This window comes from Ammospiza nelsoni, chromosome 6 (genome assembly GCF_027579445.1).
Source record: "Ammospiza nelsoni isolate bAmmNel1 chromosome 6, bAmmNel1.pri, whole genome shotgun sequence".
Classification (NCBI taxonomy): domain Eukaryota; kingdom Metazoa; phylum Chordata; class Aves; order Passeriformes; family Passerellidae; genus Ammospiza; species Ammospiza nelsoni.
The window spans coordinates 33,829,945-33,846,141 of record NC_080638.1 but is presented as its reverse complement, the minus strand read 5'-3'; the positions used below and the strand labels follow the sequence as shown (position 1 = coordinate 33,846,141).

General features: G+C 40.7%; 1 protein-coding gene across 2 annotated transcripts in view; it reads right to left on the bottom strand.

The window, feature by feature from the left end:
- Positions 1–7,931, bottom strand: part of RASGRP1 (RAS guanyl releasing protein 1) — a 37,262-nt gene extending 29,331 nt beyond the window's left edge. For both annotated transcript variants that reach the window (XM_059474504.1, XM_059474505.1), the window contains exons 1-2: positions 7,728–7,931; positions 5,348–5,517 (exon numbers count right to left, since the gene is read on the bottom strand). In XM_059474504.1, coding sequence (XP_059330487.1) covers positions 5,348–5,517; positions 7,728–7,759 — 202 coding nt within the window. In that variant the 5' untranslated portion in view covers positions 7,760–7,931. The remainder of the gene's footprint in view (positions 1–5,347; positions 5,518–7,727) is intronic.
- Between the last annotated feature and the right edge of the window lie 8,266 nt (positions 7,932–16,197).

Sequence of the window (16,197 nt, the reverse complement as noted above, 5' to 3'; positions counted from 1 at the left end):
GAGATTTTTTTGGTTTCTATCAAAACACTTCTGTGGCATCTTTCATCCAAATTAGTCTGAATGTAGTTTCCAGTGTTTATAAGGTTTGTGTACAAACATGTCAGTTTATCACACATTGAGGCAACAAGCTAGTTTAGCACAGATCAAACACTGCAGAACAACTTCACATCACAACCTACTCCTAGACCTAGCTTTCCAAGGCTTTTATGACTGTTAGAAGTTGCAAATTGCATTAGGTTCACATAAATCCTATTAAGAACGTTGCTAATCTTTGAAGTTGTAATTTTCCACTTCCTTTAAGTCCTCCATGGGTTAAAACTGACATATATGTATAAACAAGTAGCTCCATTGCAAAGAGTTTATCATGGATGAGATTTTACATGGAATTATGCTACGTGGTCTCAGAAATATTTTTGTTGCTTTCCTAAAGCCCTTTACTTACACCTCTTTAAATAAACCAAACACAGGGACACTGCACTGTGACATGCATTTGAAGATGATACTTCTTGATCTCTTTTTAACTGAAGTGTCTGAGTTGTAGGATAAGCATATGTCATCCATATGCTACAGTAAACATACTTCCAGCACTCAAATGTAAGAGGCAAAGAGTAAGATCTTGTACTCAGAGGTTAAGGACAAAAACTCCTTCATAACAATTGAGCTCTTACAGAATTCTCAGCTTTTAAATGATCCTCAGATTTTTTTAGCAAGACGTATTTGAGTAAACGATGGCTTTCAAGTGCACTCTTGGAATTGTTTGTTAGGTAATTCTAGGTAACATTTCAGGACTTTACTACAGGCAAAAGAAGGAGATATCAAATTGGCACTATGCTGAAGACACACGTTGTCCTGATTGCAATACAGTCTTTAAACACTTGTAAAAACAATTTAAACAAATATTCTGTGTGGGCAAGGAGAAGGCTCTCTGACCCTACATGGTTTATAAGCTTGAATGCATGTTAAAACAGCTCACTGGATCTTTGAAAGGTATGTTTGTTTAAAAAATAGGCACCCTTAAACTTTACTCTAGATTAAAAAAGTAGATTTATAAGATAAAAATAGACATAGTCGAAGAAAACAAACAGGGACCTCTTACCATGCACTAACATATTGTGAAGTTACAAAACAAAAGTAATTTCTAGATTAGAAATTGACTTCAAAACACATATTCAGAATTTCAAGTTCACAGTAGCATGAAGATACCCTAGGGTATCATGATAAATGTCACGAACATTTAGCAGATATAAAATTAACATATTAGGTATCCAGTGAAGGGAACACTGCTAATACATTTTTCCTCTCTGACCTGTAACACTTTCTGAACTAAATATATGTTATTCATTTATGTAGTGTCACAAAGATTGCTACAAGAACTAGACATAAAAGTATGGCTGTGCTACTAAGCAGATGCTTCCTGTGTTCTACTGACCTGCCAGCAAACTAGACCTAACTCTGCTGGCTTCAACAACAAAGCTGATAGACTTAAATGCCTTCACAACTAGCAACAAAATAAGAGTCAAAGCCATACTGACTTTCAGAGACCTGTCTGCCAGTCAAAAGTACATTTCCTGTGGCATTTCATGTGCTACATAATGGGAAAATAAATGGATGCAGGGGGTTAAAGTCACTGTTCTATGTAAAATTCCACTCCAGAATCACAGTCACTAATGAAGATTTCCTCCAGAATAAATTATCTCCCTCTTGAAGCTGTCATATTCTGGGCCAAGATCTATTAACTACTTCTTTGCTTCCCTGAACTTACAACTTAAGCCATTTTGTTGCCAATGGAAAATCTACTTTTAGTTATCTCTCTATGAGCTTTTTGTTCAGGATTAGTAGTGAAGTTAGATTCAGTGCAACCTCTCTGATGTAGAGGTTGCACTGAATCTAACCTTTCTGCAGTTACTGTCTTTTCTAGTTTTTAAAATCATTTTACCCTACCTCCTGCTCTTCCTTTCTTTCTTCCTTCCTTTCTCTTTTCCTCCCCTTCTTTTCTAGGCAACCAGGTGTGATGCATTTATTTGTGCTCTACAATTCTTGTCAATCCAGATCATAGCAGTAACACCATCCTGTAGCTACTCATAATGTTGGAAGGTCTTCTGAGACACATTTTGGAACATGTTTTGAATCACTCTCCTGTATAACCAAATATCTTCTCTTAAAACTGGTGAGAGTGGTTTCAAGTCTCCACAGATCTTCTCCTAAGAAAGGACCAATATTCCTTTCTAAGACACTTCCAACATTCAATATCTCATCATGCTATTTTTTCCCAAACTCCTGCCTTCACTTACATCCTTGCTTTTTTGTTGCCTTTACTTTTGGCAATTCATTTGCAGGATGATTCATCTTCATCATCCTGATTCAAATTTCCATGGAACTTGAAGAAACCTCTACTTTTAGCATCTCCTCATCATGATGTTGAATAAACACTGGCCTGATGTACTCTTTCAGATGTAGTGACCACCTACATGACTTCAAATTACCTCTTAAGCCCCTCATTGTTTCTGTCACTAAGGCACACGCCTGTCATTCATCAGTCCAAGCTAAAGAAGACCAAGTTTGAGAGAGGTGAAAGAGCACACATACTACTCACCCCAAAGCAGGATTTTAAGTTAACTGCACTGACTAAGCTTTTGGATTAACTTGGCTTTCCTAAAAAAGTCTTTCCTCTTGGAACCCATTTATAATACTGCAGCAAAGTCGTCTCACTCTTAACTTCAATTTGGCAAATTCCCATCCTCCTTTCTTCTCCCAAATCATGTTGTAAGATGAACTACAACAATCAATACAACAAGAATCAATACAAACTTGCAGTCTGTGTTCTCCACAGCTGTAAGTATGTACTGATACTTAATACCTTCTTGGTTAGACCTTCTTGTGATATTCTCTGCATATACATTAAAAGGCTGCCAACTTCTCCTTACACACCATTGTTGATCGCAGCCTCTCTTACACACTGTTTGCTTTCTCCAAACTTCTATAATTGAGTCCAGGAGTATAAACTCAGCTGCATCCATTACAGAGGAATTGTGTTTGTACACATAGCATGTGTAGCAAGTGCAGCATAATTCTAACAAGATGCAGTACATATTCTGAAACATGACACATCATCGTCACTATCTACTGCCTCTTGTTCTCCTTAAGACTAGACAGCAAATAAACCAATGGCTTTTTTCAGAAAGTAAACTCCAAATGTACAATGTCTTGGGAGGGATTCTGTACTTTAAACATTTAAATAAAACTTACTCAAATCACAATAATGACTTTATAGAATAATATACAAAATATTATAGGTCAGCATATCCAAGACTGAAGATAAAATCTCAGCCTAAACAGAACTATCAGCATAGACGTTATAAGATTTCAGTATATCCATATATGCATGGAAAGAAATTTGCTCAATCATTCAGATTCCTTGTAATCATTCTGCAGTTATGCTTTTTTTCCCACCATTTTGCTCCTTGCCCCCAACCCTCTTCAAAATCTCAGATTAAAGACTTTTTATCTCTTCCTTTATTGGCACAATAATGTGAATGAATTTTGCACTGGTTTTGCTGATAGAACAAGAGCCTTCTTTAATGAACTTTATTATGCAAGTTACCTAGTGTTGTAGCAGTTGTATTTTTATTTAAATATCTTAATGGGAATTTCCAACATAGCATAAGAACATGCATAGTTTCATGGAAGATGTATAAATACAGACACTACTATGAATTGTCCAATTAAGGGTCTAAGCCTCTGCAGCACACAACATGATTTCAGCAGTCCTTAGTGAGTTATAATGACGTTTGCTGATGCACTACAATTCACCTTGCTCAACTTATGTAAAGCTTGTCAAGGGTCAGGAAAACCCTACCTAGTGGATTACAGTAAATTTCCTAGCTGAAGTGTGAAACCCTTAAGAAAGATTCACACGCATGTGCTGCTGAACTGCAAAGGTACTTTTCTTCATTACCTCAGTCCTTTCAATGTACTGATGCTCAGCAATTTGAGAACACCTAAGCATGTCTATATTGCTATACAGAGTATTAGCCAAAAATAATCTCCTACTTTAAATCAATCACTTTAATAACTATTCTATAATTTTATGATGTTACATTTATATTACTGTTTTTTCATTAAAATGTGGAGATATTAATATTGGTCAAGTAGTCATTACAGCTACCTGAAAGCCTTATGTTTTAGATATCTTATCCCCCTGCTACTGAACTGAAATTTATTTATATATATCAATCAACACTTGTTGAGGAATTAGGGCTTTACAGAAATTCAGAGTTTTCACAATAATGAATTGGAGAAGAAAAGAAGCAAAAAAGAGACAAGATTTACTGACAATTACATGTTTCTCCAGCTTTTCTCAGACATGCATTTCTCTGCTCATGCTGATTAGAAGGCTTTAAAGTTAAAAAAAACCTCGTTTTAAACAAATGTGAAAGATTAGTCATTGTTTACACAGTATTTATGCACTGTACCAGTAGATCAGCACGATGTGTTACTATTTAACTATATAGATAATTATTTTAGAGCTGAGTGGGTGTTCAACTACATTTATCTTCTAAGGACTACTTTTGAAACTAAGACTTTCCCCCATATACTTTGGGAGTAGCTCAAAGCCCTGAAAGACTCAGCATTAACAAACAGATGCGCTACTCATAAGCAAATTATTCAGAATCACTTTGTCTTCAGTAATAACATTTTAATAATATTGAATATAAACACGCTTACTAATGAAAAAGCTAGAAAGGGAAACTAGGGGTACACAGCTCAGGCAATGGTTACACTTATCCATACTTCAATTCTTATTGTAAAAAGACAAATAGATAATTGATACATTTAAAAAATGCAGTTGTGATTTCTGTTTGGACTCTTTCCTCTTATAAAGAAACAACTTGAAATCTATACTGATAATGCAAAAAGCAATCCAGTGTTATCTCACCTAGCTTAAAAATAACCCTTCTTCTTTAAAAATGTTTAATATTAACATGTTGCTTACACACATTATGAGAATGTTATTGTAATATACAAAAATATATTGATAACTTGCTGAAGTTTACAAAATTGGTACTTAACAAAAGTACTCTCAGAAGTGTAGATGATTGCAATTTGTCCGATTCCCTGAAGAACGAGCAGTAGTTACTCTAATCTCTCAGCATATATTACACACAGCTGCATAAACACATCCATCAACTAACAATACAATCACCTGTAGCACAAACAATTCTCAGTGAACACCATTTGACTTCCCCAATAAATGTATTTAATTCCCTATAGGAAACACAGCCAACAGAAACATAACCATAGGCATAGAAACAAATTAATTTGATTCTAAAAACCTCCAGGCACTCACCAAAAGACTGAATGCAGGTTTCAAGAAGGTCTTCCAAAGTGGCTCCTTTGGCTAGGTGCCCCAAGGGCACCATCATGACCTGAGTATGGTTTGAGAGGCTGTGACAGTGGCTGGTCTGCTGCAGCTCCAGCGCTGATTCAGGGGCAGTGCTGCATGCTTGGGCAGGCTGCCTAGGAGAAAGCACAGTAGTGAAGTAAATACACGATAGAGTGCCAAATTTTACATTGCACGGGAAAGGAGGAAAGATTTAAAGGACAATTAACTCTTTCTAGTTGGGTTGCTGAAATACATCACCCTCCCACTTGATATGTACACCAAATGGACTGCTCAATAAGTGACTTTTTTTCTGCTAAATGTGAGTGGCAGAGCACATGGTCACAGAGCTCCCTGAATGATCTGTCAGGATTATCAGCAGTCTTGTCTGTTTGTTGGAGAGTATGTAATAACCTACCATCAGATGTCTGTGTCCACCAAAAGTAAAGGAGCAAAAAAATACTAAACACATTGGAAAACACCTGACTAGCTTTATTAATTTAATCTGAGAAGTCACTGTTAAGTAAACAAAATATCAGCACAACCTAATAGTGGAGTATTTCACAACCAAAACAATTATATTAATTTGCATCTATTCAATACTATTATTTCCTAGGTTGCTTTAAAATAGTATACATGAGCAAATAAATGTATTTAACAACAACGGTAAATAAGACCAAAATAAAGCACATATCTAATTTTAGTCTTGTGTTTTACTTGTATAATACCTTTTACTGCAAGAACATGTATGTTTATAGATAATATTAAAGGCTATTCATTGCTTGCACACAAGTTCATATTTCTGTATCAAATAGTAAATTGGAACAATATTGTATTAATGAAAAGTGATTTAATATATTTGCCTGCAAATACCAGGAACCACTGGAAGATCTGACTTAAGAGTATAACCATACCGCTTGCAAAATAACAACAAGCACTGCCATTTCATTGAAACTTCAGTTTATTTCAGGGACTCCTGAAATTTCAGGGATCCTCTGGGTTTATTTCAGACACTCCACAGCCTTCCTAAACAAGTGATTCCGGTGTCTTTAAGGTGCTATCACATAACTTTTCTTGGAACACCATGCAAGACTCTAATAGTCCCAGGAAGAAACGGCATAGAATTTCCTCCAGTGTGTTTTACATAGAGATAGTGGAAATAAATTCACAGATATCCCTGAATAGGCACTCCTGCATGAAGTTAAAAAAATACATGCCTTATGAAGAAAGACAAGACCCTACCTCATCCCTGTCAGAGTCCAGCCTCATCCTTACCTCTCCATCTCACTTGAATGCTGGGGAAGCCACAAAACTGATCACAGTGTCATTTACAACCCAACACTGATCCCAGCCTCCATAATTTCAAATTCAGGAAAACACACACCTGACCCTTCAGAGGCAATACTCATCACTGAGCTCCTACGTAGTTAGGCTGACAGTAGCTGACACACAAATATTCTCTACCCTTCCCCCTTTCTCTCAATTTCCCTCTTAGCTTTGTGATCGGACTTCCTGTTCTCATATAAAAAGAACAAGGGCCTGATCAGCTTTCAGTGTTTTCTTTTCACAAGCTTAAGCCCCTCTCCTAGCTTTATTCATAGCTTTATTCGTGCCTCTTCAACATAGGGCAGAGGATCCCAGCAAGTAGCAAAAAAGTAAGAGTTAAAGCAGAAGATATTTCAGGCTTTGACAACACCCAGGAAAAAACCTGAAGTTTCCACACCTGAAAGCAGTTTACAGTTACACTGTGGCCGACCTGGCCATGCTGGACAGGCAAAGCTCAGCCGGTGGCACCTCTGGTTATTCCTCAGAACAGATCCTCTCGCAGCAGCCACCCGACATGACAGACGAAAGGGGGACTGAGGTGCAGCGCGGGGACGCCTGCCCTGCATTTCCACTTACACCCTTGGCGGTGGGGCGGACATCACAAACAAGTGACCGTGCCAGGCTGACTGACCCCGGAGCAGGTGCCGCCTGCCCGGCGGGCCGGTGCCAACGGCGTTCCCGGCCGCGCCGCGCCGCAGGTAACCGAGCCCGGGCGGCGCTCAGCCGGCACCGTAACGTGAGGCTCCTCCACTCGCGCTGACCCGCCTGCTCGGCCACACCGGCATCCCAAAGGGCGAAACAAAATCCTCCCCCGCACACTCCCTCCCGCGCTTCTTTCCCCTCCCTGTCCCGCTCGGGAGGACCCGGCCGGCCCCGCAGTGCCACCCCCGTGCCCCACGGAAGCCCCCGCTCGCCCCACCGCCCCGGTGGGCACCGCACGCTCTCAGGCGTGACACCGACCCCGGTGCCCTCCGCCGCGGGGAGCGGAGCGACGGGGGTAAAAGCAGCACGGCAAACTCACTGGTTTTCTCTCCTCTTGCCTAAGGTCCCCATGCCTGTCCCAGCGGCAGCTCCGCCGCCCGGCAGGCTCTGCCGGCAGCGCAGGGAGCGGGGCTGCGCGGGGCGGAGGAGGCCGGGCGGAGCGGCGCGGCCCCCAGCATCGCCTCCTCCCTCCCGCCTCGCCGCGCTCCCGTCTCGCCTCGGGAGGAGTCTGAAACCAATTCAAGTAGGGCAGCGACGGCGGCGGCCGCCACCCGTGACGAGCGCTGGCGGAGATCTTATCGGCAGGAGGAAGTACTGAGCTGGGGCTGCTCTTCTCTGAAGCCGCCGGCTTTACTAGGTACCCGCACGCGCTCGCACCGCCCAGCTCTGAAGCCGCCACAACTTTTTTCCACGGCACCATCTCGGCCCGGCCCGGCCCGGCAGGGCAGGAGCTGCCCTGCCTTCCCCTCCCCTCGCGGCTCCCAGAGCAGGCTGCTCCGAGCCGCCGGGCTCCCGCGTGGCTGGGCCCGGGCGCGGCTGCAGCGAGGGACGATGCCGGCCCGGCCCCTCCGCCGCCGGCCGCGGTGTGCGGGCGGGGGGCCCGGCTCGGGCCCGGCTCACCGCGAGGGGCCCGGCTCATGCAGCTCGCCCGTGGGACAGCGGCTGGCCCACCAGGCGAGCCTCTGTGCCGTGCTCAGGTGCCCACGTTCATGATTGCCATTTTAAAGGCTTATCCGGCTCCTTATGCTGTCCCTCCAGTTTAACTGCAGAGCAAGGAGAGGGACCCCAGTGGTTTTCAAGGTTCTTGTATCACGATTAGGAGTTTGTGAGTGCTCTTCCAACTCAATGTTGTCAACTTTTCTGCTTCTGAGAACAAATGGCCAGGCGAGAAATCTGAAAGGGCAAAGTCATCCTATATCTTGTAACCGAAATTTACCCAAATGGTCTTTTTCTGAGAAATATGCTCAACAGAGCAGTACAAAATACAGGGTCCCAGAGATGCTGCACTGTCATTGTTTTAGAGCTCAGTTTATGTTTTTAAACATTACTTAGTCGTCATAATGTCAATGTGCCTCACACCAAGATTCAGACAGATTTCATAAAATGGTTCTTTAATTTTAAGACAAACTGACAAGGTTCAGATATTTAAAGTAATTTTCTGCCAACAATCTGGGCACATTTCAGGTTTCCAAAATTACAGTTTTGCTCATTGGCTTTTCTCAGAGGCAGTGATAAATACCATTATCACAACAGGGACTGGGGCAACTTGACTTTTGCTTTGCTGAAGAATTTCAGGTAAAAGGAAAAACCCTACATATTCCTGGCAATCACATTCAGTAGGTGCCATTCTTTTAAGTTGTAAGGTCATTCCTAGCATAGAGCTTGGAGTCCATCATGGTTTAAGAAACCCAAATATATTAATATATATCCAAAGTCACATATCATCCTCTGTGGCAGTTGTGTTGGTAAGCCAATCTCCTGGCTGAATTGTACTTCAGAGAAGTACATCCCAGCCATCTTTGCTTTTTCTTTAACACATTTTTCTTAAGAAGTTCACATGCATGCATACATACACACACAAATAGATGGAGAGATTGAGGTTAGACAGAAAGAGTACGTTCTAGCTTTGTGGCCTGAAAGTAATCCATAAGTAAATCTTACAGTACACAATCTCATACAAATATTCCGTTTATGTGCCCAGACAGCGGCTCTGACATACTGACCCCTGAATGTGACCTTCTGATGAAATGGTCTCCTAGTGTAAAGTAGATTCATGCTTGGTTTGTTCTCAGAGGATCAGAGATATGCTCTATGGAAAAGCAAGACATTTCTTCTATTCCCAGAGCTCCACTCAGTAGTTAAAGTATAACATGATACTAAGCCACCATGCTAGCAGTTACAAGATGCTTATGCCTAAGACAGACCATATTGCTCCCAAGGGAACATGACCAGCTAGATATTTTGGTACTGATGTGCTCAGATTCCTGGAAGATTTTGCCACAATAATAACTTATAAATTGGATTTTACCATCAGAATCAAGTGAAAGAACCCTCTTACTGCCTCAGCTCAAGCTGGATCTTTGGAGTTTAGTTGTTCGTCAAGATACACCTTTTCCCCTCCAAATTACTGCAAGACGAAAAACATAGCTTGGCCTTGAATCAGAGTAAAAGTAATTTTCTGAAAGCTGTGATTTCAAATCTATTTTAAGCTTATTCAGTTTGCTATTTTTCCTGGGTCTATACCTGCTCTTTAGAATGGGCCAACTAGTGGTGCATGTGCTACATACAGCGGGTTGAACACAAAATCCAGGGAAAAAATAAACTAAGACAACCTAAATAAAAATTATAGATGTTCTTTCATACAGTACTAATTATTTAAATCATTTCACCACCCACTCATATTAGCTCAACTGTTGCCACAACCAAACAGTGCATGAGAGCGAGACGATACATTTTCCCAGTAGCATTTACTTAGATCTATTTAACATAGATGATTGTAAAAGCACAGCCTCATTCTGAAAGCTCTTCAGCGTCCTTGTGGTGTGGGATCATGAATGAGAAGGGTCCTTGGCACTGACAGAACATCTGGTATGTGGCAGGGTCAGTAGACAACATTAGGGAGGCAAGCCAGATAATATAGCGTAGGAAGCAGTTCCAGAAAAGGAGAAAAGCTTGCTAACATAATTGGGAAGAACAGAAAATAGAAACCTTAGAAGAGTCACTGTATGAAAAGTCAAGATTGCAAATTCTTATGTAAACTAGGTAGTAATCAGAGTCATTGGATTTAACAAATTGTCCTCAGTGAGAGCCTACCAGCAATTGCACATGAAAAGCTTCCATCTGAGCTGTGATATGACAAAGGTGTGGCTGTCCTGTAGTGTCTGCCCTGTTTAAGATATCATCTAAATGTAGTTCTCTGTTATAATTAAAGTTTGTAGATTTTAAAACTCTTAAAACAGTTTGTTGGTGTGAGTGTTGATTTCTGTTGTAGCTAGTAGAGTGGTTCTAGTGCTTGTTTCAAGCCTGGGTTATCCCTTTTGATCACCATGATCTAGGCTTTGGGTACATTCACCAATTTATCAAATATTTCCATTTTTGGAAAGTTGCAGGGTAAGTGCAGATTTTGGTCTGATAACCCCATTGAGGTTATCAGACCTTGAGAATTCTCTCGCTATTCTATACTGGCATTTCTTCTGTAAAGTTTGCTTCAGTTAAACATTAACATCCAGCAGTCAGCCTTTAGTTGAACAAGGTGAGAGACACAAACAGAATTCATGAAAGCAGAAAAGAAAAAGCTTAGAAAAACTGCCAGAATCTAGAGTAGAGCATGGAATACTTGGACTTGCTGGTTTCTAATTTTGCCAGAGCACTTTTTGAGTTATTTGCCAGCCATGGATTCCCCAGCATTCTCAGTGAACACTCAGGCTGGTGGTTACAGCTACTGTGAATAACTTTGTTCACTTCAAATGCCAAAGGTCTGTGGGGTGGATTGAATGAGTCCAGTCCTGGTAATGACCCGTTTGGGTGTAAACATGCTGCCACTTTATGGAATATCTGTGAGTCTTAGTCTTGGAAACTATAGGCAACACATAGCTTGTGGGTAAAGGCAATAACTTTTATCAGACCAACTGGCACAATTAAAAAGCTACAAAATTTTGAGTAGATTTAACAAGAATTTCTGTAGAGAGTCTCAGAATCACACAATGTCTGACTTAGGAAGGGACCTCAGGTCCAGCCTTCTGCTCAAAGCATGACCAGCTGTTGGTTGCTCAAGGCTTTATTTAGCTAGATCTTGAAAGCCTCCAAGTCTGAAGACTGCACAGCTTCTCTGATCAGCCTGTTAGAACATTTGACTGACCTCATGGTTAAAAAAAACTGGAAAATTAAATAATCTCCACATCTAATTACTAAGTTTGTTTTGATTTATTTGTTGTCTCTCATACTTCTGCTAAGCACTGCTGTGAAAACCTTATTGAGGGAGCATTCTCAGTAGTCAATCGGCTCTTGCATCTCCCCTGTAGCCATCTCTTCTCCAAGCTGAAAAGGCCAGTTCCTTTAGCATGTCCTCTCAGGACAAGTGCTCTGTGGCCCTCTGGTGAAGGCAATCCAGTTTGTCGATGTCCTCCTTGTGCTGGGATGCCCAGAACTGGATCCATCTAGTGGTGGTGAATCACTTCTCCCTCTCTGCTGGCTCTGTGAGTACAGCCCGGGCTGCTGCTGGCCCTCTCTGCTGTCAGGGCACACTGCTGGCTCATGTGCTGCCCCTGCCTGGCAAAGCCTCCACCTCCTTCCCAGCAGTGCTGCTTCCCCACTTGCCAGGACCCAGCCTACATTGGTGCAGTCTCTTCCTTCCTAGGTGCAGGACTGTGCATTTGTCCTTGGTCAGTCCATTCCTTCAGCCTGCCTGGGCCTCTCAGGATGGCAGCCCTGGCCCCAGGTGTACTGAACTGTCATCCCAATTTAATGCTGCCTGCATCAACTAGAGGAGAGAGCACTGCACCAGCTCCCCCAGCACTGCTCACTGCTGGTCTCCAGCTACAGTAAAACACCTGCTCCCTGAGCCTGACCATTTAAAATGCTTTTTACTGGGCGTGTATCTAGTTGGTCTGGTCTATCCAGACCTCCCAGACTGAATGCAGTAGTATTACAGGAGGTCATGTTGAAATCTAAAATTTACTGAACTTAAAAACCAGCAACATCTGGAAATCTGTGTGGTTTTGCCTATATTATGGGTTCTAATAAAAGGCATTATCTATCCCTAAAAACTTTGTCTTGACTGTGTTTTTTAAGCCATTGCTGTTATGACAGTATAACCATGTAGAGAGGCCCCTTGTGAACTTCAAAATTTATATCTCATGTGTATGGGTGTCAATATTACCTTTAACTATAAAACAAGGTATCATTTCTTTCACAGCATCTCTGCTTCCATTTAAATAATAGTATGGATATGTAGTGGGGGCAAACAAAGAGGAATACTGGTGGGAGTTGGCATTTTCAACTGCTTTAATTACAGAAGTTAGATGGCTTGTTGTCACTAGGGAATGAGGATTAGAGAAGTAAAAATATTGTCTCATGACTGAAATAAGTAGAAACTTCTTGTGCATCTTCTATGGGCTCTAGAGTGTTCTTGCTCTTTAAGTGACGATGCCAAAAGAGCTTTCTACACATTTATTTGCTGTATTCTTCAGGTGCTGACTGGTCATTCTTTTACCTGCAGGAATTGCAGAAATCTGAGCAGTCAGTAGTGAAAATTAAATAAAAACCGTGTTCTTCAATCATGCAAAGGACTAAGTAATGCTGATTAGTTTTTGTAAAAAAAAAGTCCTCAGAGTGTCATTTTGAGTAGTACAACTTCTGCGGCCCTTTCCTTGTGCATCTGCTCCCCTTTTTTAAATAGAAAAAAACCCTCTCATTGTCCTTCACAACAATGAGTGATAAAATCTTTTTTTTATATATGCAGCTGTGTTCGTAAATATTTATCCAATTGCTTGGTAATATACTCTGAAAAGAATTGCATATGTGCTTGTGAAAGTGTTCATATATTCCAGGAATGCACATGAGCACATGGTTTTGCAACCCAAATTAGAGCTTTTCTCATTCAGTCCAGGAACTTTGAGACTGATAAAGGAATAAATGCATCAGGTAGTGCATATACTACTCCAGTGTCATCAGTACTCTGATTGGGATTCTGGGCAGAGGCAAATATCCCCAAAATGACCAAATTCCTCTTCCCTTTTTCTTCTGTTTGGATAAATCTTACAATATGAAGTGAGCTAGCACAGTAAAATTTAGATATTTCTAATTTTTAATAACTTAGATGTTCCTTCTGTGTGCACTCTGGGCTCCCTCACAGACTTAAAAGTCAGCAGGGAGTCTAACATCTGCTTTAAGAACTATGCCTAAGTTTATCATTAGGTGGATGTACAGCTAATGTGCAAGCCACTGATTGGCAACAGTCTTGTGCTATCAGCCATGTATAATTGAAACTGAGATTTTGTTGCTGCTTTTAATCAAAAAAATTTTAAACAAAAGTGGATTAAAATGAATTCTTCTAGTAAAATTTAGAAAAAGCAATTAAGATGTATCTTGATAATAGGTAAAAATATCAAGAGGTCTGGTGGGTTAGGAAATGCTACTAACCGGTGGCATTCTTCCGAGTAGATTCACACTGATTTATGTGGCTGTTAGGCTCAATTCCCCAGCCTTGCTATTGATTCAAGATTTTGATATTTTTCTATTTAGGAGAATGCTGAATTACAGTAAACATTGATCATCTGCCTATAGGATCATCTGCCTACCTTGAATTTCAGAAGCAGCACAGACTGGGGCAATATGCAGTGAAAGGTCATGATATTGCAAACTGAAATCTGTATTCTGTATCAATAAAATCATTCTGGCATCAGCAAAAGACAAAAGTTTTTATTTACTATAACTGAGTCCAACAGCATTGTCATCATAACTTCTATTTCTCTCCTGTAGCCCATAGCAAAGTAGCTTTCTTTCCTTTATGATCTTTCAGAATAAACATATTTGGTCAGATTTGATTTAGTTGCTTACTTGTACATACAGTTTACCTACTGATTTTGATAAAAATAGCACAAAACACCTTATTTCTTAAAACAGATGTGTATAAAGTATGGATAGATAAGGTGAAAAACAGCTGGTACCCTTGAAATAACTGTCTAGAAACTCAAGATACAGAAAGGAAAAGCATAACAATACTACTAAGAATGCTTCTTTTTGGTTCACCATCTGATTTAAGAGAACAAAATAGCTACTTAAACAGGATGTAGATAATATCACCCCAAACCCCCTTTGTAAACATTTTCCAAGGAGACAGTGATTAGCTACTTCCTTTACAGGATATTTCTTGGTCAGCAGCGAGAGGCCAGACATCATGCTCTAGAAATACACTAAGTGTATTGTTTAAACATTTTTCAATTGGTTTCACAGTTAAATTGTTGTGGATATAACAGTCCCTTTGAAAGTATAACAGGATGAAAGTTGGGCTCTCAGAAGTGTTGGGGTTTGGTTTTTTTAATATAATGCTTACTTAATTTTTTCCTAAAATTACACTGGTCCTTCAAATTGGAAAGAAATGTAGACATGGTTTCCATGTGCTTTGTTTCTGGTGGAGCTCCTTCAAAATATCCAAAGTGAGTGGACAAAATTTGATTTTGCTGCTGCAGTGTTCAAGGTCAGTGATAATAATTTTGTCCTCATCACTTGCAGTGACAAACTCAGGGGTCGTGTGAACAATTAGGAGTGACAGCTCCTGCTGACTGTGAGGTGAGAAGAAGTAAGCAGTAGTCATAGGGGTTTCACAGGACGTGGGTGTGGTAAGTGGTGTTTCTCTGCCCTTTCTGACTTCATCTGCAGGGCAGGAATCTTTTCCAAGGGAGTTCACCTTGGAATGCAAGGTTGTGCTGATTTGAACTAAGCACCGAATTGAATGCTGAAAATGTAATTGGACATGATATGCCACGTAGACAAGCCCCATTCTTCTCTACTGAGGGACTCTCCTGTTCCATCACTTTAAAGGAAAAGTTCTTTGCTCTTCTCACCAGGTTTTGCTTGCTCCTCTCTCTGTTTCTCTAGTATGCTCATTGAAGAAAGAGAGATAATGGGGAAGGAAGAGCATCTTCCCTCAAACCCGTTGCAGCAATTCAGCGAGCCCATGGTTCTGCAGGATCAGAAGGAAGCAGAACTGAGCTAAGAATGTGGTTACAGGTAACAGTGGCTGCCAAGGGCTGGCTCTCTTCTGCTGTTATTGCTACAAGAACTAACAGTGAGTTTCCTTATTTAAAAGGAAAAGGTAGTCTTGGTGTGAGCTGCAAACAGTAAATTTAACAGCCCTGTGTGTGCATGAAGAGAAAGATTAAGCTCTTCAAGACTCCGTTTTTCCCTCATGTGTTCTTTTGTTCTCAGCAACTTTCTATACTTATGGCTAGACCTGGAGGCTCTTTTTTCCACCGACCCAGAAGGAAGAGTGATAGACTGAGTAATTTAATTGATGCCTTTTTAAATTGAAGAGAGCTGATACTTCATAATATATTTGGAGCTTTTTAGAAAAAATCCTGTGGGTTTTTTCAAACCTGTTTACAAAACTTGTTACCATTCACCGTACTTTATTGAACTTCTGTGTGGTCCCTGAAGAATATCATCAGGATAGGGCAATACACTGGTCAGTCTCTATAGGTCTTACAGTTATGGTGAAAATACCTTGAAGAGGTGGGGGAGCAAAACTGTTCTCAGACCCTTCACAGGAAAATACTTAACACTCTTTTGTCAACACCATCAAACTTAGAGGAAGGGAATGTAAAACCTGCTCCTCAGTTTCGTAGCTTTAATAGATGATTTGAAATAAATGCTGTTGGGAACAGGATTAGGAAAATTAATGCAATAAAGACAATTTTAAGTAATTTTTCTCTCCAAAAATGGATATTGGTGGTCCATGGTGGCCAGATGTGACATGAATAGAGGGCAATGTCAATTATTTAGACCTAAAA